The following is a 26483-nucleotide window of genomic DNA, read 5'->3' as shown; positions in this document are numbered from 1 at the left end:
TTCCTCACCTCTCTTCTCTGTTCTATTTCATTTCGATCTCCTCCCATCCCAGCCCAAACGAACAGACCGACCACCAGACTCACTCGGCGGTAGCAGCACGACCCAGCCGCACGACCACGACCCACGCGACTGCTTCACGGACGGACACGACTCAGCTGACCCTTCTGAACCAGAGAACACATCTTTCTACACCACTACTGATCGGATGTTTGAACAAGAACAATCGTTTTTGACGACTACTATATATGTGAAAGTACGTATATCTTTTCAGCTGTAATATAAAATTAATTGTATGACTTCCATTTTATATATTTTGTTAGCAATGTGCAAGGTTTAATATCTTCATTTATTTCATTCTTTAATGCAATCTAGTATTCTTGTTTTACTCTGGAGTCTTGACTGTGATCTTCACTCGAGGAGCAATATTTACTGTACATAAAATATTTTGTTTATATAAACGGTCATCTTCTGTTTTTTGATGGGGAGTATGAGATAATCTCTTATTATCTTTGGAAGATCACCACATGACCCTTAAAAAATGAATTAAACTTCAAATCTTTTTTGTAGTTGTCACTTTCTGAATTAGTTTCGTTAATTTGAGAATATTTGGTAATTATACCTACTTTATTAGTAACATATATAACTAAGTCATCATTGGAATGGACACAAATTACTATCTGGAACTCCTCAAAATTTATGGTACCAAAAATTTACTCATATAAGTAAACAAAACAAATAATTTGAATTGGGAATAGTTTTTCTTGGTAACCATTTTTCCTTTTATGGCTTTAGCAGTTAAATAAATGTTTGCTTTTTTCTCACTATAATACAAATGTTCTGTTTTGCTTGGATGGTAAAATTATGGATATACTAGAGGGTGCAGATCCATCTAAGTTGGCAAAATGTGAAAGAGTATGCAACAAAAAATGGATCTACATGCTTGAGTGCAACTCCTAGTCATCATTGTAATGTAATTTTTTTTCTTATTATAATTACAAAAACATTAATCTTTCAATTGGGCAACGACAAAACATTTGAAAAAGATAATGCTATATATTCATTATTACCTGAATTGAGTGACAAAGTGGATATCCATTAAAAAAAAAAAATTAATTCGGTTTGGTCGGTCCAAACCACGGTCCAAAACTATCGGTTTTTTTTTTTAACTGGTTTGGTCGGTCGGTTTTTGGATTGCACCAATCCGGACCGAAAACCGAATTCTGGATTTAATAATATGAAAAAACCGCCCAAACAGACCGATGCTCACCCCTACTAGTCATGTAACAGCCCCTGGGTACTATAAATAAAGGACCCATGGCTTCATTTCAATGGAACTTTTTTCTGGAATTTTGGGAGAAAAATCTTTTTGAGGAGTGAACTCATCAGTTCGTACTTGTAATTGTCGAGTAATTCAATACTAAAGACTATGTGGATTAAGTTATTACTATTCATCAGAACAGAGCTGAACCACTGTAAAATTCCTGTGTTTTTTATTTAAGATAATCGTACTATGTCATTTATTCTATTTATTTCGTTCAAAATGTGTCGTATATTGTACATACGGCCGTTGGCCAATTTCATAGGTCAACAAAAGCAATCTTAATGAGAGACGCAGAAGTCAATAGAAATTTTCTAAGCCTGAAATTTTTTCTAAAATTCTCTAAGCCTTCTCTTCTCCAAGTTCTATAGATCTCGTGTTGAGAACACCTAGAGAGCCTAAGTAATCAAACCATTGAATCTCATGTGTCCACAAACGTCCTTGTGTGCTAGAGTACAACTACTACTACAAAATTAGGCTTTCCTAACATGTTTTAACTGTCCCAATTGAGCAACGACGACAATTGGTTAACTGTCGTATTTGCCTATATCGGCGCAGGGGTTAGTACGCCGACAATTAAAAACTATCCCTATTGGTGGCAATGCCAACAGTTAAAAACTATCGTTGTTGCTTGCTACTCCGACAGTTAAAAACTGTCGCTGTTGCTGGCTACACCGACAACTATAAACTGTCATTGTTTCTTTTTACAACGACAGTTAATAATTGTTACTAAAAAATATATCAAACATAACAAAATAAACTGCTTAAAATGTTGTTATTGATAGTATATATATTTAAAAATTACATTAATATTGAATCAAATGTGAGAATAACAAGACGTAAAATTCCAACCATAATATAAATTTAAGAACCAAAATTTTATTTAATATCATAACTCTAAAAATACATCTTTATTAATTGTCCAAAATCAATCTCACATATACGAACCGTACTCATTTACACAACAAATTATCCAAAAACAACAAAAAAACATCAAAATGAATAAAGAACAATCATAATAACTCATATATGACTTCCACCTTTGACACGAATACGTCTTAGTCTTGTTGCTTAAATCCCGAGCCTCAATTTTGTAACTTTCAGATTGAGACTTCTTTTACTCTTAAAGAATACAGTGGACAAAAGTGAGCATTTCACGAAAGAAGAATCTGATCATTCCATAAATTTGAGCGTAATCAACATGTCTATATCCGATCTGCAATGACAAGTTTACAAAATGGCACAATAATCAGTAGTACATTTTTTTTTTTTTTTGATCAAGAAAAGGTATTTTATTGATCAAACACACAGATTACTGCCAAAAACCAGAGCAACAGCTCTCAGTCAAGACAAGTTAGACAAAAACTGAGTCATTTGAATTGCTCTAGAAGTCCTAAACTTAGCTCTAAGCTTTAAGCCAAGAATTCTAGCTGAAACAAAAGATTTAATTAAACTGGTTACAGTAGAAACCATAAGACAACTACTATCAAAATGGCATCTGTTCCGAGTAAACCATATGTCATAAACTGAAGCTGCTAGAGCTGCAAGAGTGATCCGGTTTTTGAAGTTCTTCCTGTCTGCCTCCAGCCAACTGCACCAATCTGAAAAGATAGGAGGCCAACAGAGCCCTTGCAACCAAACAAAAACAGACTGCACTACTCTCCTAGAAAAGACACTCAAAAAATAAATGAGAGTGATTTTCAGGCAGAATATCACAGATCGGGCACAACAAGGAGGGAAGAGGGATATGACAGTAGCTTAACAGATCCCTGGTTGCCAACTTTTGAAGAACCGCTTGCCAAAGAATGAACTTATGATTAGGCATTGAAATAGAGCACCAAACAATCAGTAGTACATTTTGGTTTCCCTATCAAATGACATAGTTTCTTTTATCATCTTTCAATGTAGTATGGTTGAACCAGCCTTTTGAGTTACATATAAACGTGAATCTTATAACTTCTATAAATATTAACCATGAGAATAAGAGTTTTCCAGGTCATTACTAAAGAAAAAACAATACCAGCTACAAAAACCAATTATATAAGCTGCACCAATAATAAAATTCATTTGGATCTACGGGATAAATATCACATGCCTTAGAATTTCAAGAAAACACTAACAGCTTTACTCACATTTTAACACTACAAGAAAAAAATATTTCAATAATATTTCTAAAACGCTATTAGCAAACATAGAGACAGATGAAAAACAGAGAGAATGAATAGAAGAAGTTATAATTAATCTCTTAATAAAATATAGAATAAAACTGTGACTCTTATGCATAGGAAAATCAGGCATGACCTAGGTAAAACTTATACATATAGATGGGCGAGTGTCATTCAACTAAGTTGATCATATAAATAAATATATGACTTCTCTAATATCCCTAATCTAAACGGATCAAAAGAAGTAGATAATTACTATTCAAAGGCATGATTTTTATGCATAACCTTAGACCATTAAATATTTTCTTCAATGCAAGATCAATCAGTTTTGTCTCAAATAAAAATAAATGAATCCCTAACTCGAGCAAAAGCTCTCCGACAGTTCTTGAGAAAAACTTGTTCAATTCCATGTTGGTCTTTCACAATGTCCACTGAAGAAGTTCTCTCTGTGAAGTTGGTTCCCGCAGCAGAAGAACTATGCAATTTATTAAGGAGCTTAATTTGGTGTTTGTAAAATGTAGAATATAGAACTTTCAATATAAATTTCAAACAAATATATAATATATATAATATCATGTACATATAAAAGGTTCAATCCAAGAGTGCAGAGAACAAAGTAGCCAACTAGAATAAATATGTAGCAGAAAAAGAAAAGAGAATAATTATTATCCATCTTAGTCGATAGTTAGGTCCATCTTTTCCATCGAATAACTGCAAAAGACAAGTTCTTGAAAGGATTGAGGTGTTAAGTCACTTAGGTTTATGTGAGGAGAAATAGTATATTTAATTGGGTGTGCAACTAGCTAGGCTGCCACTAAACCAAAGACCACAAAATATTTATGTAACAATAGGATGGATATATTCATGCTATTCAAGTTTAACCAACACAGTTTCAGACAGGAGGGTTTCAAGGAACTCTAAAATTATCTATTTAAAACCTTCATATATATATATAAGACAGGAAAAAATTCGTAATCTCTTTGTCTGTTTCAACTTTCAATCAAATGAATAAGAGAAAATTTCCGATTTCCAAATTCTAATAATATACAGCTTTTACATTTGCATAAATTTTTGGTCTAAGATCACCTCAAACTCACAATGAGCCCATTGGTCGCAGATAATAAAAATTCTCTCTGACTGGTTCAACTGAACAAGAGGAAATTTTGCATTTACTATATATAAATACACACAAACACACACACACATATGATGTTTTTTATGACCCTTACTTTCAATTTCAGCTGCCTCTTTCTCTTCGAGGTTGGTGGCAAAGCCATTGATATGGCATTTGTATGAGTAAAATGTAGACTATTTTCCCTTCTCTTTACTGTAATAAATAAATATATATAATATTGTATATATATTAAAGAATCAGTCAATCGATCAAGAATTGCCTTTGTAATTTTAGACTCATGTGCATTTGATCCTAAATAAACTATATAAGAATTTATATATAATTGAGAAAAAAATAAAACAAATAAAAACAATGTTAGTAGTCATTTGAGTGAAACTGAAACAAAGAAGTTAGCAAATAAAAGAGCAAAAAATCTCTAAAACTTCTTACGTTTTAATTTGATGGCAATATTCGATGGAACATGGAAGAGAGAACTTCCCTGATTATCTATTTCGCTACACAAGAACAAATGATAAGCAAAGAAAACTCTATCAAATAAAACAGCTCAATCCCTAGATCCATCACAATAAGATATCACAAACCCCGTGAAAGACCTCATAAACGTAGAGACTATAAGTTTATTACCTCTTCCTCATCGTCAGCGGTGGACTCATCTTTGTCGAAACCAGGAGAGTTAGCCAAGGTGGGCTCATCGTCATCAAGAGAGAGAGATCTGACCCCTGCCACAACTACGAACCACCAAGTCCGCCATTGCTACAAACTCTAAAATGCATCCCCTTCCCCACCGCTCTGTCACCGTAGAATAAGAAGAATCAGTTGGCCAGGACCCAAGAAAAAGAAACTGAAAGAGGAGGTGGGAGCTTTTCATGGGAAACAGAGAGAATGGTGAAAGATACGAAGAAAAGGGCTCCGTCGAATGGCTGGTTGGTCGCAAGGACTCTGTCACATGCGAAGAAAGGGATTGAGCAAGGCATGGACGGCTGGGGTCATGGCTGTCGAGAAGATTTTTAACTTTTTAAGGGATTATGTGTGTAACTTTTTAACCCTAAACGTGAGAGTGGTGAGAAGTTATGTGTTTCTTTCAAGGGATTAAAGCAAGCCACACGACAATCTTTAATTGAACTATGGTTAGGCTATTTTTTTAACAAATTTTATTAGTTTTCTTTTTAAATAATAGTTTTTATTAGTATTTTCAAAATTTATTGCTGTAATAACTTAATATGTATTATCAATAAAATTTCAAAAAAATTAATTAAATATATAAAATAAGTAATATATTATTTGACGATTTTTTTTTATGAAACTACCCGTTTTATTATTTTAAAAAATATATTATTATTTATATATAAAAATATATTATTATTGCATTATCTTAATAAATATTGTTGATAATTTTTTTTTAAATCTCTCTAATTATATTTTATAAAAAAATATAATATAATAAAATTTTAATTCAAATTAAAAGACAAAACTTTGTAAAACTTTAATATTATTTTACAATATTTAACCAATCAATAAAACAACTCGTTTTTAACTAATACTAATTTTATAAATATGTTAATTTAACTATATTATTCTTTATATCATAACTAATTTAAATTTTAATATAAAAATTATTACAAATACAAATGTTAATAATATGAAAAATTTAGAAACAAAAAAAAATCTAGTTTTAAAATTTTTTAATAAATACATAATTTTTATAAATATATATTTACATATTTTAGTTTATTTTTGAAATTAAATTATTCATTAATTATATTTTGAGATTTTTTATTTGAATTTTGGTTGACATTTTATAATTGTCGGTATTGAGCTTTTATTAACTGTCGATACTGAGGTTAATAGCGATAATATTTAACTGTCAGCATTGGTCTCGAATTAATTATCGCCATTGGGGTCAACTATAACAATATTTAATTTTCGGCATTGGTCTTGAATTAACTGTTGGTGTTGGAGTCTATAGCGACATTCAAAAGCAACAGTGACAGTTATTCACTATCGGCGTTGGTTTCTATGCCTATACTTTTTAACTGTCGGCGTAGAGTCGCGCTAAGCAATTACGACAGTCAACAGAGTTGACTGTCGTGGTTGGGTGTCGGGAAAGCCCAATTTTGTAGTATTGAACTTGGAAGACTTTGGTGTGAGTCTTCACATGGATAGGAAGATCATTTGATATTACGAAAATACTCGAGGATTCTTGATAGGCTACGAGAGGTATTCTTCTATTCTTATTTTGTGTATTGATTTAATGTATAAATATATGTATTGATCTTCACTTGGTATTAATGATTTTTAAAACCACCACCCTTTCCGCTGCGTCCCTGATTTTCTAAATTAATACCAACAATTGGTACCAGAGCGGTCTACATATATGTATACATTAAATGTTATGTAGGTTTCTAGTATTTTTTATATGTATAATGAAATGTATATAATAGATGGTATTATTTTACGAATGTATGGTTAAGGATGAGTCGTTAATTATATGGTAATATTGGGTTAAGAATTGACTTTTTAATTTTTCTTAGATCTTGTGTAAGCCAATATGGGGCATAAGAATTTTTGTAATTTTATTTGAGAAATAGTGTTGTAAAAATTCTAGTCATAAGGAGAAAATAAAAGGGACTTGAGCCATGCACCACTAAGGCACACGGCCCGAGCCCCTAGGCACCAGCCCGAGCCCACGTACCCATGTACCTCAACGCCTTTGCACCCATGCGCCCCAGCTCCTTCCACTACTGCGCCGTACAGACCGCACCACTGCACCATGTGCGTCTGGGTGCCTAGCCTCGTGCCACTGCACCATGTGCGTCTGGGTGCCCAGCCTCGTGCCACTGCGCCACCCAAGACGCGCCATTGCGTCGTCCATTTGCACCATGCACGCCTACACCCAACCCAAGCCCCTCAATGTTGTCGTCGACCCTAGCTTGAGCACCAAGTTAGGTGCTCAACCAAAATCCTTATATTTTTGCATATTATCTTTTATTTAATTTATTTTTGTAATTGTTTGAATTTGAAAAGTTAATTATCTTATTTTATTTTATTTAAATATCTATTAGTTGGTTAAGGTTTTAAAGATCTTAAGTTTAAATAAGTATTTGAATTTGATTCTTTTAATTATTTAAATTCAACTAAATTAAAAAGATAATAAAGGGTTATTTAATTAAAAATTAGTTTTAATTAAATAAATTAATTGGAAAATTAGTTTTAATTAAAATAAATAAATTAGAAAATTAATTTCTAATTAATTAATGGGCCTTATAAATTCCTAAAGATTATGAAGATATAAGAGAAGAAGAAGAATGGTTAGAGTTTTGTAATAGACAAGAAGCCCACTTTGTAATTTTAATTTCTATTTTTAAAATGTTGTAATTTTAGAAATATCCAATTGCTACCCGATTCATCATTTATTGTATTTATTTAAATAAATGTTAATTAATGTTGATTGATAACATGATCATGCATTAGTCCATTACATGTCATACATGAAACCCCACACAGTTTTAATTAATCATGCATCTCGTTTGTAGAAACATGATTATCTAGGATTGTCCAATATGTTTATGTGATTTGTTTTCATGAATCGCGTGTAAACTACTAAGTCTTAAACTAGTTAAAACTTGGTAAATCACACCATAATAAAGGCAATAGTTAAGATAGGCTAATGGGTGTCGTGTGTCGTGTCAAATTTAATTATTATTTTCTTTTCAGTATTACCAATTATATCAGTATAACAATAAATACGAGTTGAACTCGTGAGAACTACGTTCAAATTATTATTCAAGAATTAACAACGAAAATTAAAGAAGAGAATTTTTTCTCAAATTGAAACTTAAATAGCATAAACATAAAACAATAATGAGTTGATATTACGATTTGAAGAAACAGCTAAGAGTCATGCTCCACCCTCCACAATCATTCAAGACAAACAATAATAAACATTAATCTGATCTTCCAATTAAATTATTAACCCCGTAGATAACGCTGAAGCAGTTAATAATCTCAATCTCCCAATTACAATTAATCAAGGCGAAGCGCTCAATAATTAAATCTTTATACCAAGTAATAGATCCATGAAGCATGTAATCTATTTATCCTAGGAATAACATTAATTTCTGTGGAGATAGATTAATCTAAGCAACAAAGCAATTTAGCATATAATACGTTTAACCTAGGTTCTAAACTCCTTCACAATCAATAATACCTATGATAATACTATCAATTGAAAATTATCACATACACTTGGAACCCTAAACTATTAGGTGAATAGTAATTCTAAGATGATAGTAGAACAATGCAACATCCTAATTAGTTGGGCATCTAACAAGATATCACATAATCCATAACATTAATCATAGAATAATAGAAGCAATTTAACATTGGAGAGATCAAGAAATAACATTCATTATTGAAAATCAAGAATTCATGCTTTGGGTTTTGAAATAACCCTTAACCTAAAAGAAGATTACTCCATAATTACAAACATAACCAATAACATAATCATAATTGAAATTAAAGAGTTTTAAAGAGAAGAAGAAAAAACTAGTTTGATGTAGGAAAGATTGTTGTCCTCTCATATCCTATGTTCTTCTAATCTCCAGAATTCGTAATTAAAAACTTATAAAAACCCTAGCCCTAAAACTCTTTATAATCCTCTTAAAAATCTAATTAAAAATAACATAAAAATTTGAAATCACGTTGACTGGCCTTGTCCTGGAAAAGTAGTGGCCGCAGCCGGCCAGTGTGCCTGATACTTGATAAAATTCACCTTGAGTCGTGGGTTGGAAAAGTAGTGGTCTCGGCGAGTGCACAGTTTCTCTCAAAAATTCGTATTTTGGCCGCTACTTGAAGAAGCACTTGTCGCGGCCAAAACTTGCTGTTTCCAAAATCTTAATTCCTTGCAATTGGGTTGCAGCCACCACTTCTTTGCGTCGCAACCAACACTCCAAATTCCATTTCACTTGATTTTGTAAGCCACTACTAAAGCTTCATTCACCGCAACATCACCATATATGCTTAGAGACTTCAAAACACATTAGAATTATATCTCAACTTCATCTTGCAACTCCTTTTCGTAGCCTATAAAATTCTTAAACCAAAATTCCATCAAATATATCAGTGTTATCAATAAAAATTACAACTTAGTTTAAATATAGAAAACTTACAAAATGAAGCTACAATCTCTTTAAACACCAAATTAGCATCATCCAAATACAAAAGAACTTACAATATATATATATATATATAACAATGAATTTACCATAGGCCTTTTAGGATAACCAACTTTATTTAAAAAGTTTTTTGTAAATTTTGATGAATGTAAAGGGTAATAATTCTATATCACTTTAATTATAGAAACAAACTATTTTATAATTGTATGATTTTATAATTAATTAAATTTGCAAAGTTATAAATGAACTAGCAATTAATTTAGAATTAATTGATTAGTTTAATAAACACATACATTCTAAAATAGTGAGTGGGAGAAGGTTGACATCTTAATGTGACCTATGGTCTCCATTATTAGTACAACACTGTGAAATATGATTAGGGCTTCGAGGTGACTTTGTTTCTGTCCCTTAAGGAAGGTTTCTAGTCATATTAATATCAAAGTTGACTTCTTACGAAGATTGGAAAGAGTAATGTATTTTAGGTTTGACCGACCCTAAGGCGGCGCTCTCTATGTTAAGTCATAAACTTTGAAATAATGGGTTACACTAACAAATATGCAATTAAGCTTTAGTAGTGAATAATTGTATCTTAACCAAACAAGTGGCACTTTATTTTTAAAATAGAAAATATGAGTTATTTTGAGTTTTAAATAATAAAGATAAGATTGTCCTATAAAATGTTTGAAATTAACTTGACCGACCCTAAGGCGACACATTAATTATCGGGTAGTTTTATCGTGGAATAGTAAATGTTATATTTATGTATTTTAATTGTTGCATTCATGCATCGTGTTTAATTTTAAAAATTTTATTGATATTTATTTTTCAAATTATAATATTTTGTAATTTTATTTCTTTTAGTAATGTCAAACATGGGCAGTCTGATTATTGCTTTACTTTCACATGAAAAACTTAATGGTGATAATTTTATAAGATGTAAATCAAATCTAAATATGATGTTGATTTATGAGAACCATAAATTAGCCCTCACTGAGGAATGTCCTGAAGAGCCTTCTGCCATTACCCCAAAAAATGTTTGGTAAAAATATGATGCGTGGATTCGTTGTAATGCCCTGGGTAACCAAGACCGTTATAATGTGTGTATAAAATAATGCAAGACCTGCTAATCAAGTCGTTTAAACAAAATGTGAATCTAACATCATTAACTTGGGTTAGGAATAAAAGATTTTGGTCATAAACAGGTTAATTTATTAAAAACGATAGTTTAGCACACGGAATCTCAAAACAGGGTTTAAATGACATATTTACAAAAATTTCAGAAGTTATAAACAACTCAGGCCACTCTAATGACAAAATACACATTTTAGGTTTCCGTCCCTGTACAATCCCTCGACCGTGATGGCGGAGCAGCTGACAATGTACACCTCGCCCCCAGAGCTCTCCAACTCATGGTTGAATATACATACCCTTGCCTTTACCTGCACCACGTAGCACCCATGAGCCAAGGCCCAGCAAGAAAACATAGCAGCATGGCATGATCAATATCAACAACCAAATATCTCACAATGCATAACCAAGAATTCAGCAATTCATAACATTCACCTATTCAGTGGTATCAATCAACAATTTAACAATTTGCCATTCAGATAATCGACATATCATATTTATCAGATTGCAACAACAATCAAATGCATAATCAACAGTTTATCTCAATCATTACACAATATTTAGGGTCGGCACCCTTAGGCCACTCCCTCTGTTTAACCCACTGTCTTCTGCTCACTTAGGCCGCCCCCAGTGTAATACCCACTGACTCCGGCCAGCTTAACTGAGCTTAGTGATTATTAAGCTGTCCTCGGCTACTAGTGTCCGAGCCGTGCCATGTGCGCAAATATTATTTACGGCACCCTTAGGCCGTTTATCATATGTCCCATGGAATAATACCATCTATGACATCATACAGATATAGGGAGCTCTTAGTCCCATCACAATCATATAATAATGCATACAAATATAGGGAACACTTAATCCCAACCTAACCACATAATCGGGTGCAGTTTTCTTACCTCTCGTTCGAGCGAGAAACACTTTATGAATGACCCTTGAGAATGATCAATCTTTTAACCCCTTAGCGGTCACCTAGTCATAACCAAATATGGAATCCAATTAATGAAAATACCAATAAATGAGTCTTAACCTAAACCTCACTCTCGGGACCCCGAATTGTACCCAAACGGTGAGTAGATTCGATCCCGAGCCTTAAGGATTGAAACCCCGAGCCAAAAACCCTTAAAAACACCCAAAATATGCATCTGAGAAAATAGGTAGCGCTACAACGCTACCCCCCTAGCGCCCCAGCGCTACAACCAGGGACATTTTTCCCTGGCTAGCGCTGTAGCGCTACCCTCTGGGCGCTATAGCGCTAGGACCAGGCAGACATGGCCCTGGTTCTTCTCCCTTCAAATTTTCCATTTTTAACCTGTTTCAAAAGCTTCCAAACACCATTTAAACCCCCCAAATGAACCCAAGTACCATATATAATAGTCCTAGGCATCATAACCTACCCAAACTTTGCCAAAAACCCCATTGAATTCTCTACTTTCAAACTCAAAATCTCAACTGAACTTAGCAACAAAACAGAGCAGAAAACCAGAGTTCTAGTGGTTAGAATCTTACCTCAAGCTCGGTATGAACTCCTCTTCAATGATGGAACACTACCCTAGATTCTCAACACTTGATTCCCCAGCTTAATTCCTCAAAAGAAGCTTCAAAATTGAAGAAGAAAAAGTAAGAAAATGGCAGTCGGTTGATGAAGGAAGAGATGCTCTGTTTTTTTTCCTACAACCTTCTACTATTTTCCAGCCTAAGTATCAATATATATCCTTAAAGGTAAAATGACCTAAATGCCCTCAAGTTTAAGTAAAGTCCTTAACAGCCACCAAGGGCATAATCGTCCCTTCGCACCTATCTCGTTAACCATAATTAACACCCTCCAATTCCCGTTATTCTCAATATTCTCAAATACCAATAATTCATATCCCGTTATTCCTTAACTCCCGGCAATGCTCTAATCACCAAATTACCCCCGGGACTCACCCTGAGCCCCGAACTTAACCCTGTTATGACCTAACCACTAACTAATACTCAATGATCGTCTCATGTCTAAAAGCTCGAACAAATCCACATTATAACGTGGCCTCAACAATAGCTATCAATATACATACAATTATGCCCTCAACGGGCCAAATTACCAAAATTCCCCCATAACAAAATATATACCCATATGCATGCATTCATCATCATATAATAATATGATCCACACAAACATGCATATTGTTGACGCGGTTCTTCGCCAACAGGTAATTAAGAGAATGAGAGAAAAGGATTAGTGCTAAACGTGAACCGAAATAGATGTATGATCTTAGGGAACGAACGGGGTGACTCAAGACACGGTTTTTAAGTGGTTCAAAGGTTAAAATCCTTCTACTCTACTAGTCAATATTATTGATCTATACTTAGTATTTGGTTACAAAGTATTTCTTATAAGGGATTATTTTTCCAACCCTTATCAACTCCCAGGGTCTCCATATTTATAGGAGAAGGCACCTGGAAGTTGGTAAGGAGGTCATCCCGTGACCTTCTTATTTGTCCTATCAACTCTGTGACATTCATGATTAATTCCTAAACCTGACACATAAGTGTGGTCAAATCGATAGGTAAGGAGATAATGGGTCGCACGGCCCAACCCAGCCGTGGGTGTCTGAACACGCACGTTCCTGCTGCGTGTCCGAGAAGTCAGGGAGATATCGGACACGTGATGTCAGATATATGCACGTTTATCTTGCGTGTGTTGAATTTACAAGGGGTCATAGCCTCCATATCTAGCTCGTACCACGAGCTACGCATTTGACCCGACCTTCGGCCTTCCGACTCCTTGCTCCAGTCCTGGCGAGTCTTGGCGAGTCCTTGAGGATTCCTCGAGCTAAGGGGGGTACGACCTCAAGACAGGAGCTCCGGTCTGGGGGATGTTTATGGACTAACCATGATTAGTCCGAAGCTCAGCCTGCTAATCAGCCCGTGGGAAAATCAGGGCGTACATCTGCCCCCCAAGCTCCTGCTCGTGGTATATGACGTCGCATATGAGACCACAGTAGGGGCTTTTAGACTTCCCTAAAAACTCTTCGCATTCCACTCTTTATGCAGGCACCTGATACTTGGAACATCGTGGGTGGTGACGGTACGTCTTACGAGAACTGCATTTAATGGCCTAGCCTATGCCCAGCCGTCGTTTCGTATTTCGAGTGGAGGGCCTCGGATCCCTCATCAAGGCCATCCAAGAGCCTTCTACACATGATCCTTCACGCATATAAAAAGGGGGTGGCCACCCTACGCACGGGCCACCCTTCCATTCGAAATTTTCCAAACCTCTTTTCCTCTTTCCTCTCCATATTCCCGAAGAACGAAACCCTCGATTCTGTTGCTGCCATTTTCATCGTTCAAGAAGCTTAGGCGTACGGATTTCTCCGAAGCTTTGGAAGCTACTACACCGACGAAGCTCCTACCAACGCAACACTCTCGTCTACCTCCCAGCCATACACTGTAAGTTTCCTGACCCTGTGTGCTTTGAAAACATGCTACTGTAGCTTAGGTAAATTTTTTTTACTGTAGCCGCATGCAAGGGTTTTCTGGGTTTTGTGGATATGGAGGGTGACAGCCATTTTAGGTTAGGGTATATTTGTTGTAGGAAATCGCTTTAGAATATGGGTTTCAGGATGCCTTTCCTGGGAAAATTTCTGGGTAGGAGTTTTGGGAATTTTTGGGTGCAAAACCGGGTAGCTTAGGGAACATGTCTCACAAGCGGTTTTGCAATTTTCTGCCTACTGAAATTTTCCCCCCAAGGAAAATTCTATTCCGAACCTCCTGACACACGAATTCCGAGTAATCAGGGATCTGTTGGGAGTACGAGCGCGTGTTCACTGAACTGCGTGGCTCCACTCTCCACGGGCTGGGCTTACCTCAGCTCGTGCAAGTAATAATTGCTTCTTCCTCCTGCTTGGGTCGCCTTTTCTAAAGTGTTTTCTTTTGTTTGTTAGGCGACCAAATGGCTCCAAAAAAGAATCTCCCCCAGAAGAACGTTGGAAGCTCGGCCTCCCAGCAGGAGAAAGGAAAGGCGGTGATGCTTAGCTCCCCGATCCCCTGTTTCGGGCCGGGAGTGGAGAAGGAGGTCAAGGTGGCCCCTGACGCGTTCTTTGAGGCGGAGAGAATCATCTCAAAGATAACCGATCAGATGAAGATTAACAAACTCTTCCTCACTCACAACATCGCGCTGGGGAAAGCCTCCGTTATTACCTGACCTACCTCGGATGGCGAGCGAAGTTGCGCGCCGCTCGATGAATCGTTCGCGACCTGGAGCGGTGAACACTTTAAGGCAGGGGCCTTCCTTCCCCTAGATCAGTACTTTGCTGATTTCCTGAACTACGTGGGGTTGGCCCTATTTCAGCTCCCCCCCAACTCCTACCGTCTGCTGGCAGGGTTGAGGTACTTGTTCCAGAAGCAAGAATGGGAGGTCCCCACTCCTACGGATATTTTATATTTCTTTTGCCTCAAAGCCAGCCCGGACCAGCGGGGGCGAGGCGACGGGTTTTACTATTTAACCCGTTTTCCCAACTCGGCGGCGGTCATCGAGCTGCCCAGCCACCCCAATGATTTCAAGGACCAGTTCTTCATGTCAACTGGGTTCCGGAACTGCGAGCACCACTACTTCAATCGTCCTCGTAAGTGCTCTCTGACCTTAGCTCGTGTGTTTAAATATCACTCTAGCTCCTCCTGCACCCCTTTCTGACTTAAACTCATTACGCAGCCATCTTCGCGAGGACAGAGAAATCTGTGACCCTCGGGGCACAGTATGAACACTGGCGGGCTTGCCCCCCAGTGAGAAGGATTATCGCGTGCTCGTGACGGACGAGACGATGGTGGCTTGCAAATTGATTTTTCCGAATCAAACCCTGAAACTAAAGAGGCCCCGGGGGCCGCCTCCAGCTCGGGACACCAGACCTATCAACGTGGAGGAGGTCGCAGAAGATGAAGATGAGGAGGACGAGGGCGACGAAGTTCCGCTCGTGAGGAGCAGGAAGAGGACTTTGGAGGTCGCCCAGAGGACGGGCGAGGAGAGGATCCAATCCGGAGCAGCCGCGGGTCCTTCTGGCCAAGGTAACCCTTACTTGTTTAGGAGTCTAGATAGGGCCGCTGCAGACCCCCAGCTGGCTAGGTTCAATCCTAGGCAGCCCGTCCATCGTCAAAGGAGCAATCCAGACCTGAACACGCTCCTGGTCCATTGTGTCGACCGGCTCGTGCTGGACCACCAGGAGAGCCGGCCTAGGGGTACCGTAGTAGTAGATAACACCTTATCCTTTAGGTCGATCCTTTTCCGGGAGTATGGGACAAACCTACGCACCTGGTCATCACTCCAGAGGGGTATCTATGCTCCGGGGCTTAGGCAGTACGTAGGAGAATCTAGCCCCAAATCGGACCCGAAGCCAGAACCTGCGCCAGTTCGGGAAATAATCATCTTAGGTTCTTCCAGCTCGGGGGGTAGGGCTCCCTTAGTATTCGTATATTTTTTAGCTTTAACCTTTTGTCTTTATCTCTGTATGATTGTTAACTTGTAATAACCATGTTTTTTGTTTGACAGAAGAGATGTCTCAGCCCGAGGGGAGCTTGCGAGGCGCAGTCTTCGGGGGAAACCCCTCAGCCGGGCCAAGACTGAAAAGGCTCCAGGGGTCCAGGAGCACTGCTGGGACCTCCACCAAGTCCCTGGCAAAGGAGAAGGAGAAAACCCCGTCAGCCCAGGACGCGGGAGCGATTCTTCCTGCTGCCGGAGCAGGCCAAATGCCTCCACCACCTCAGCGAACTCCAACCGTTACCCAGGACACAGGGACGGAGCTCGGGGCTCCGGCTGCGGTGGCCTTCGATGTGCGCATTCCAGTCAACCCTCATAACCTGGAGAAGATCCCCGAGGCCTTCCGGGGAACGGTGTACGAATTGGCGAACTACGCCGTTGACCATATCTATAAGTTCACCGAGAAGGAGCTCCAGGCTATTGAGACAATGAGCCCGGTTGACGTAATGGAATCTTCAATGGGCATGACTCTAACGGTAAGTTGCCCCCTCCTTTTTTCTTTGTCTTAGGCTTTTGCCATTATACTTTGCCCTACTTTTCCTTTAAGGAAATTTATCTTTCATTTCCCGAAGGGCGTCGTCGCTCTTCACCGGAGCATCGCCAGGGCCAAAACTCAGCTCGAGGATATGAGGATCGAGCACCAGGCCATCCTTCAGGAGGCCAAGGTGACTAAAGATGCCTTGACGACCTCGAAGGCCGAGTTGGAGAAGACCCGCTTGAAGGTCCAAGAGCTCGAGACCTCCCTTGCCACCTCGCGGAAAGACCTCGAGGCTGCGAAGACTGAGCTCCAGGTTGCCCTGGAGGCCGAACGGGCCACATCGGAGCAGTCCCTGCAGGATCTGTTCTATCACTGCTGGGCTTTCAACCCGGAGGCTGACTTCTCCTTCATGTCACCGAGCCTTTGGGCGAGCTTGCTGGTGAAGTTTCAAGCTCGTCTTGAGAAAGAGGCCCCGCCTTCGGAAACTGGGGAAGCCTCTGGCGCGGCGGAGTAGGGTGAAACAGCGACCTCCAAAGGGCCAACTGACGAAGCCTAGGGCGCTTTTTCTCTTTTTGCCTTTGAATATTTTTAAGTTTTTTGTATGTAACCTTTGCATGAGGTGTTTTCACCTCGAGACAATTTGCCTTGACGCCTTTAACTTACGTTTTTTTTTTTTATGCTTTTGGCTACAATATATATCTTTTTGATAAACTTAGTCCGTGTTAACCGTTATCTATATTTCGAGCTCTTTAAAAAGAACAACAATAAATAGACTTACATCAACCTCTAAGTTTTATGACCCGGTTAAAACCAGGAACTTAGTTAGAAAACTTAGTTCGTGTAAACTTTTATCCATATCTCAAGCTCTTTAAGAAGAACAACGAGAAATAGATTTAAATCAACTTCTAAGTTTTATGACCCGGTTAAAACCAAGAACTTATTTAGAAAACTTTGTTCGTGTTAACTTTTATCCATATCTCAAGCTCTTTAAGAAGAACAACGAGAAATAGATTTAAATCAACTTCTAAGTTTTATGACCCGGTTAAAACCAGGCACTTATTTAGAAAACTTAGTTCGTGTTAACTTTTATCCATATCTCAAGCTCTTTAAGAAGAACAACGAGAAATAGATTTAAATCAACTTCTATGTTTTATGACCCGGTTAAAACCAGGAACTTATTTAGAAAACTTAGTTCGTGTTAACTTTTATCCATATCTCAAGCTCTTTAAGAAGAACAACGAGAAATAGATTTAAATCAACTTCTAAGTTTTATGACCCGGTTAAAACCAGGATAGGACTTAGTTAGCGTTAACCCTTATCCATATCTCGAGCTCTTTAAGAAGAGCAACGATCCATAGATAAGGATCAACATCTAAGTCGTTAAGGAGACCTGGTTATATCCAGGTACCATATGCCCCCCAAGTAACTGGGAAAAGGTCTTTCATGGTTACTTTAAGATTACATTTGCAAATATGCGTAAAAAGCTGATTTTTATTAATACATAGAAAGTGGCTTTCTAGGCCTTACAAGTGGATCATTGATAATATTTCTTTAAGTGGATGGCGTTCCAAGTCCGTGGGACGGCCCCTCCATCAAGTCGAGCTAACTTATAAGTTCCCCCCCTGATGACTTCGATGACCTGGTAGAGTCCTTCCCAGTTTGGTCCCAAGACTCCATCCTTGGGATCTTTCCCGGCCAGGAAGACTCTCCTTAGGACCAAGTCGCCAACGCTAAAGGCGCGTTTTCTGACTTTGGTGTTAAAGTAGCGAGTGATCTTCTACTGATAATGGGCGAGCTGGAGTTGCGAATCCTCTCGCCTTTCATCAACTAGGTCTAGGGAATGGCATAGGAGCTCATGGTTTTGACCTTGGTCGTAGGAGTGGACTCTATGCGACAGAACCTTAACCTCCACGGGGAGGACTGCTTCACTCCCGAAGGTTAGGGAGAAAGGAGTATGACCCGTAGGAGTCCGATGCGAGGTCCAGTATGCCCATAGGACCTGGGGGAGCTGTTCCGGCCAGACTCCCTTCGCTTCATCTAATCTTTTCTTGAGGCTCGCCTTTAGAGTCGTGTTGACAGCCTCGACCTGGCCGTTTGCGATAGGCCATGGAGGAGAAGCTTTTCACAATTCCGTGCCTTTCACAAAACTCGGTGAACAGGTCGCTGTCGAACTGAGTGCCGTTATCGGAGATGATCTTCTTGGGCAGGCCGAATCGACAGATGATGCTTTTAATCACGAAGTCAAGCACCTTTTTAGACGTGATCGTTGCCAACGGCTCTGCCTCGGCCCACTTAGTGAAGTAGTCGATGGCGACCACGGCGTAAAGGACCCCGCCCTTTCCAGTGGGCAGGGCGCCTACTAAGTCTATTCCCCAAACGGCAAACGGCCAAGGGGCCGAGATCATTTTAGCTCGACTGGAGGAGCTCGGGTAACCGCAGCGAATCGCTGGCACTTGTCGCAGCTCTTCACGTATGAAATCGAGTCTTTGGACAGAGTCGGCCAATAATAACCTTGCCTGAGAACCTTTAAGGCCAAGCTTTGCCCTCCAGTGTGGTCTCTGCAGAATCCTTCGTGAATTTCCTGCAGGATGGCCTTCGCTTCACTTGGAAGAACGCATCGGAGGAGAGGTAAGGAGTGCCCACGTCGGTACAACACTCCATCGACTATCGTATATCTTGGAGCTTGATATAGGACTCGCCACGCGTCGTTACGTCCCTCAGGCAGCTTGCCCTCGACGAGATATTCAAGAATGGGGGTCATCCAGGTTGGCCTGGCGTCGATCATCTCGACCTCTGCCCGATATCCTTCTATACTTGGTTTTTCCAAGAATTCTATTGGCTCCAACCCCAGGGTCTCTGTCTCTCCCGAGGTGGCGAGCTTGGTAAGAGCATCTGCATTGGTGTTCTGTTCTCGAGGTATCTGTTCGATCGATCCTCGCTCAAACGCGGACAGCTCAGCTTTTACCTTCGCCAGATAGGCAGCCATCTTGGGTCCCCGTGCCTGATATTCGCCCAGGACCTGGTTCACCACGAGCTGGGAGTCACTGAAGCACTGGACGGAGCTCGCCTTTAACTCCCTGGCTATCCTTAGGCCGGCCAGCAAAGCTTCGTATTCCGCCTCGTTGTTGGAGGCCTTGAACCCGAACCTTAGCGCCAAGTGGAACCTATGTCCCTCGGGGGATATCAGAATGATTCCGGCCCCGGAGCCGTTTTCGTTGGATGAACCATCTACAAAGATCTTCCACAACGATTGGGGCGAGGTGAGCTGAGATGAGTCCTCCGCTGGATTCTCCTGGAATCCCATGCATTCTGCCACAAAGTCAGCCAAGGCCTGACTCTTTATGGCAGTTCGTGGAGTATAGAAAATCTCGAACTGACTGAGTTCGACCGCCCACTTTAACAAACGTCCCGATGCTTCAGGCTTTTGCAAAACCTGCCTTAGAGGTTGATCGGTCATGACGTGTACCGAGTGAGATTGGAAGTACGGCCTGAGCTTTTGCGAGGCCGTGATTAGGCAGAACGCCAATTTTTCCATCAGTGGGTATCGTGATTCTGCCCCGAGGAGTCTCTTGTTGATGTAATAGACTGGCTTCTGAACTTGGTCCTCTTCTCGTACTAGTACGGCGCTAGCCGCGTCCTCAGTGATGGCTAGGTAGAGGAAAAGAGGCTCTCCTGCCTTGGGCTTGGATAGCACGGGCGGTTCAGCCAGATGTACCTTCAAGTCAAGGAATGCGCTTTCGCATTCTACTGTCCATTCAAACTTCTTGTTTCCTCGGAGCAGGTTGTAGAAGGGCAAACACTTATCAGGTGACTTGGAAATAAACCGGTTCAGTGCGGCCACTCTCCCTGTCAAGCCCTGGACATCTTTCCGCGACCTAGGCGAAGGAAGCTCGAGCAGTGACCTGATCTTGTCGGGGTTTGCTTCGATTCCTCGGGTATTGACTATGAACCCCAGGAATTTCCCGGATGCGACACCAAAAGTGCATTTCTGGGGATTGAGCCTCATGCCATATTCTCGTAGTATTTTAAAACATTCTTCCAGCTCGGAAACATGGTTGTCGGCAATTTTTGACTTGAAAAGCATGTCATCAACATACACTTCCATGTTTTTTCCGATCTGGTCCGCGAACATTCTGTTTACTAGCCTTTGTTAGGTAGCTCCGGCGTTCTTCAGACCGAACGGCATGACCTTGTAGCAATAGACATTAGTCAGAGTCATGAAGCTGGTGTGTTCCTGGTCCGCCGGATTCATCGCGATCTGATTGTAGCCTGAGTACGCGTCCATAAAGGACATGAGCTCGTGTCCCTCCGTGGCATCCACCAGCTGATCGATCCTTGGCAATGGAAAACAATCCTTGGGGTAGGCTTTATTCAGATCGGAGAAGTCAATGCAGGTCCGCCATTTCCCGTTGGGCTTTGGAACTAGCACTGGGTTGGCGACCCAAATTGGAAATTTGGCTTCACGGATAAAGCCACATTTTTTGAGTCGGGTCACTTCTTCTTCTAGGGCTTCAGCTCGGGTTGTTCCTAGACGTCTTTGCTTCTGAGACTTGGCAGGAGCGCTTTTGTCCAGATGGAGCGTGTGCATGATGACACTCGGGCTAATTCCCACCATGTCTTCGTGGGACCAGGCAAATACTTCTAAGTTAGCCTGCAGAAACATAATCAGCTCCGTCTTCCTCTTGCTACAGAGGTTTTTCCTGAGCTTGACCATCTGTGATGGATTTTGTTTATCAATGTTTACTTCTTCGAGCTCCTCAATGGCCTGGAGCTCGGATCTGTCTTCGCCTATTTAGGGGTCGATATCCTCACTTAAGACGACTTTTTCCTCCTCGGCGCTCTGAGGTTTTTCAATCTCAGGGTCCACCAGGGGTCCCTGAGATTCCTCTTCACTCTGGATGGCCATAGCCAGCTGCCCGGGTTTGGACTTTCCCTTCATGGAAATGCTGTAGCATTCCCTGGCAGCGAGCTGATCGCCCTGGATCGTGCAGATTCCCGTCTAGGTGGGGAACTTCATGGCGAGGTGTCGGATGGAAGTGATGGCCTCGAAGGCTATGAGCGTGGGTCAGCCCAAAATGGCGTTGTAAGCAGCGGAGCAGTCTATGACCACGAATTCGAGTAGTTTGGATACTGTTCGAGATTCTTCTCCTAGGGTGATCACCAGCTTGATCGTCCCTATCGCTGCTGATCCTTCTCCCGAAAAACCATACAGCATCATGGAGGTTGCCTTTAGATCGGCGACAGTCAGACCCATCTTCTCTAAAGTGGATCGGAATAAAAGGTTCATCGAACTCCCGTTGTCTATTAGCACCCTTCTCACTCTCCAGTTGGCGAGCTGGACTGCTACAACCAAGGGATCATTGTGAGGGAACTGGACATGGCCTGCATCTTCCTCCGTGAAAATGATCGGTTGTCTTTCCAATCGCTGCTGTTTTGACTGACGCTGCTCCGGGACGAACTCCACTCTGTTATGAGCCTTTAGTTCATTCACGTATCTCTTCTGGGCACCTCTGCCTGTGCCAGCCATGTGTGGACCTCCAGAGATGGTGGATATCTCTCCTCCGATCACAGGAGGAGGGACGTCCTGATCTATCCGAGACCCGGGCTGACTGGCTGGGGCTTCTGGAGCAGGTCGGCTCGTTGGGACCCGGTTACGCGAGATTGAGCCAAGGGGCCTGCTCGGATGAGAGTCTCTATCTCATCTTTGAGATGCCTGCAATCGTCGGTATTGTGGCCGACGTCGTCATGAAAACGACAGAATTTGGAAGTGTCTCTCTTCCCCTTGTGGTGTTTCAATGGCTTCGGCCTCTTCCAGGGGACCCGAGTAGAGTTGGCCAGGAAGATACTTTCCCTGGACTGGGTGAGTTCGGTATATGTCGCGAACACGGGCTTAAACTTGTCTACAGACTTGTTCTTCTTTTGGCCGTGCTGATTGTTTTTGCCATTGCCCTTTCTCTTGCCTCCACCAGGCTGGTTGCTCTGTGCGACGTTCGGGGCTGTTGCCGCAACCTCCGCCCCTACCCCTGCAGGCTGATCGGGAACCTGGCTGGTTCCCGCAGCTGAGGCCTCGGCTTCTTCCAAGTTTATCCACTCTTGGGCCCTGTTAAGGAATTCGTTGACCGAGCTGACTCCCTTCCTCTGTATATCCTTCCATAGGTCTCCTCCGACACGGATTCCGGTTCTCATGGCCATGAGCTTGGAGCTATCATCTGCGTCCCTGGCTCGAGCAGCGACATTCGCGAATCTGCTCAAGTAGGCTTTCAGCGTCTCACCGAGCTGCTGTCTCACGTTAGCTAGGGAGTCGGCCTGGACTCGGGCAGCCTGGGAGGCGCGGAACGCCCTTTTGAAGTCAGCAGAGAAAGTCTTCCAGGAGCTGATTGACTGTCTTTTACTCTGCTTGAACCACTGCCTGGCAGGTCCGGTCAGTGTGGAGGGGAAGATTAAGCATCGCAGCTCCGAGCCAATGTTATGGGCCATCATTAGGGTGTTGAACATCCCCAAATGGTCCGACGGGTCTCCGTCCCCGTTGAACTTTGACAAGTGAGGCATACGGAAACCAGATGGGTATGCCGTCGCTGCTATGTTGGGGGCGAAGAGTTCCATCTCGTCTCCTGAATCATATTCGTCTTTTTCCTTTTCTGATAGGAGCTTCCTCATTAGTTCTTCCATCTGAGTCAGGCGCTCGAGGGTTTGGTCCTGAGATCCTTGGTTATTCCGGGGCTGCTCGACAGCCCCGGATCCATTGTACATATTAGGTGGGTTATTGCCCCTCCTATCTTGAGATAGGTTATTTGGGACATTCCCTCCGTTACGTACTTCGGACTGGGCCCCCCCCGAGCGAGCCTGACTACCATCTCTAGCTCGATCCTCTCTGTGAGAGTTGAGATGATCCCGGAGGTCGCCTCCCTAGGTGGTCTGGTGACTTTGTGCCGAACTTAATCGCTGACGCAGGTCTCCTCCAGAGAGATCACTCCGGCGATTGGCGGTCCAATGGCTCTTGCTGGATAGGCTAGGAGTCCGCCTTTGGCGGTGACGATCTGAGCTTTCCCTTGGTGCCCTGCTACACTGGGGAGGTCCAGCAGACGGTGGGTTTATCCTACTACTCCCATAGGCTGGGATGTCCCGGACTGGCCGAGGAGGAGATTGATATCTGATCGGAGATGGAGGATGCCTGACTGGAGAGGCGATCCTAGTTCCGTCTGGACGGATCAAGTTTGGTGGGGGCCTTTCGGCCCTGCCAACTTGCTGGTCCCATGCCGGGCGATCTGGACGAGGCGCAGGAAGGTCTTCGGGGACAGGCTAACGTCGTGGGCCCTCCCCGGATCTTCTTCGAGAATTTCCTTGAGCTCCTCTGGGCGTCCTCGAGGATGGCTGAGAGCTAGGAGTTGATGTCCTAACCGAACGGCTGTATTGTTGTTGTCTGGTCCCAGGCATTTCCCCGAAGTTTGCCTCTCGATGGTGCGATGAAGGGGTGGAGTTGGCTGCTGGAAGTCTATCCGAACGGCTATGCCTGGACCGATTACCCTGGCGAGACTTAGGAGCCTCACCTTGCCTCTCTCCAACGTTAACGTTGGTTGTGAGAGGGGGTAGTCGGGCTAGGATATCCTGGATTTGCTGACTAGCTGTTGCTAACTGGCTCCTCTGCTGAGCATTCTCCATCTCCACCGCGGTATAATAACACGGGTTCAGATTAGGTGGCCGGGGCGCCAAACTACCAGTATCGTCTTGGCCCGCCGGCTGCTTTCCTAGCCGATGCTGGACTTCAGGAATTTGTTCATCAGGGATGGCGGTATGATGAGCCTCCTGCCCATCATGTTGTTCTGTCTCGTTTCCATGCCTGGATCGAGTAGTCACCATAGTTGGATGTTTGCAGCAGCACTAATCGAACTTGCTCTCAATGAAAGCACCAAACTGTTGACGCAGTTCTTCGCCAACAGGTAATTAAGAGAATGAGAGAAAAGGATTAGTGCTAAACGTGAACCGAAATAGATGTATGATCTTAGGGGACGAACGGGGTGACTCAAGACACGGTTTTTAAGTGGTTCAAAGGTTAAAATCCTTCTACTCCACTAGTCAATATTATTGATCTATACTTAGTATTTGGTTACAAATTATTTCTTATAAGGGATTATTTTTCCAACCCTTATCAACTCCCAGGGTCTCCATATTTATAGGAGAAGGCACTTGGAAGTTGGTAAGGAGGTCATCCCGTGACCTTCTTATTTGTCCTATCAACTCTGTGACATTCATGATTAATTCCTAAACCTGACACATAAGTGTGGTCAAATCGATAGGTAAGGAGATAATGGGCCGCACGGCCCAACCCAGCCGTGGGTGTCTGAACACGCACGTTCCTGCTGCGTGTCCGAGAAGTCAGGGAGATATCGGACATGTGATGTCATATATATGCACGTTTATCTTGCGTGTGTTGACTTTACAAGGGGTCATAGCCTCCATATCTAGCTCGTACCACGAGCTGCGCATTTGACCCGACCTTCGGCCTTCCGACTCCTTGCTCCAGTCCTGGCGAGTCTTGGCGAGTCCTTGAGGATTCCTCGAGCTAAGGGGGGTACGACCTCAAGATAGGAGCTCCAGTCTGGGGGATGTTTATGGACTAACCATGATTAGTCCGAAGCTCGGCCTGCTAATCAGCCCGTGGGAAAATCAGGGCGTACACATATAATCATATAATGGCACAAGTAATCAATTATGGCCCTCCCGGCCTCCTAATCTAGGTCCTAAACCTTATTTGGAAATTTGGGTCATTACAACTATCCCCTCCTTATAGAAATTTCGTCCTCAAAATTTTATCTGAGCTGCCCGGAATATAAATTCCACACTACTGATTCCAATTTTCCCAGGTCATTCCTTGATCTCACTATTTCTAGAACATTACCTTAACTCAAGGTACAATCTTGTTCCTCAAAACCTTATTCTTTCTATCACATAACTGAACTGACCACTCCATATAGAATAACTCTATCTTCAGCTGCAAATTCCCATAAATCAACACATGAGTTTCTCCAACCCATGTCCTCAACATGGAGTACAAAACACACCTCGTACAGCCGACAGTGCCAAAACTGTTATCAACTTAGAAGTAACCTCACTGATCCTTTCCCGGATCCAAACAGTCTTAATATTCTAGGGTCCAACTTGCTCTTCACTCCTTTATCCTTGGTGATATCCTAAGGAGGATACGATCTTCTCATTGGAATTCCATATTCCTGTTTTCCAATTCAATAAAACTTTTCCATTTACTTTGAAAAGTGAGCCTCCAAGCTCTATCCTTTTAACAATCTCAACAATCCCCTGAACCACCTCAGGATCCGAATATAACATCTCATTTATCTCGTTCCAACGAATGGGTGCTACACAGTCTCTATCATACCTCATCTCATAAAGTGTCATTCCAATAATTGGATAACTCCCTTTCTCTTTGATTTACCACTAGTCTGAAAATTAACAACCGTACCAAATTCCAATTATATACTTATCATCTTTCTTAACCCTTCTAAGACCTGAAAGTAAAACAAAGTCCTTATTCAATAAAAGCAAGTTCACCCCAAATGC

The 26483-nt window shown here is 41.6% G+C and overlaps 1 protein-coding gene across 2 annotated transcripts; it reads right to left on the bottom strand.

Annotated features, from left to right (window-relative positions):
* Positions 1-2163: 2163 nt before the first annotated feature.
* Positions 2164-5678, bottom strand: LOC133830962 (uncharacterized). Of its 2 annotated transcripts, none has more exons than XR_009892309.1 (4): positions 5243-5678; positions 5048-5112; positions 4713-4810; positions 2164-3958 (listed from the first exon to the last, which is right to left on the bottom strand). XR_009892309.1 is itself a non-coding variant. In XM_062261095.1 (4 exons), the coding sequence occupies exons 1-4, from the start codon at positions 5314-5316 to the stop codon at positions 2442-2444; spliced, it is 330 nt and encodes a 109-aa protein (XP_062117079.1). In that variant the 5' UTR covers positions 5317-5678; the 3' UTR covers positions 2164-2441. The 2 variants fall into 2 exon arrangements, 1 of the variants encoding a protein (XP_062117079.1); XM_062261095.1 differs by having other exon boundaries at positions 2164-2534.
* Between the last annotated feature and the right edge of the window lie 20805 nt (positions 5679-26483).

The sequence above is a fragment of the Humulus lupulus genome, chromosome 4 (assembly GCF_963169125.1).
Source record: "Humulus lupulus chromosome 4, drHumLupu1.1, whole genome shotgun sequence".
In the NCBI taxonomy this organism is placed as follows: domain Eukaryota; kingdom Viridiplantae; phylum Streptophyta; class Magnoliopsida; order Rosales; family Cannabaceae; genus Humulus; species Humulus lupulus.
This window is presented reverse-complemented; position numbering and strand designations above follow the sequence as displayed.

Bases quoted from the DNA above. Each gene is read 5' to 3' on its own strand.
- LOC133830962 (XM_062261095.1), bottom strand. From the start codon at position 5,316: ATGACGATGAGCCCACCTTGGCTAACTCTCCTGGTTTCGACAAAGATG. The intron at 4,811-5,047 runs GTAAGAAGTTTT...TATTTATTACAG, and splicing joins TATTGCCATCAAATTAAAAC to TAAAGAGAAGGGAAAATAGT. The intron at 2,535-4,712 runs GTAAGGGTCATA...TTGTCATTGCAG, and splicing joins AGAGGCAGCTGAAATTGAAA to ATCGGATATAGACATGTTGA.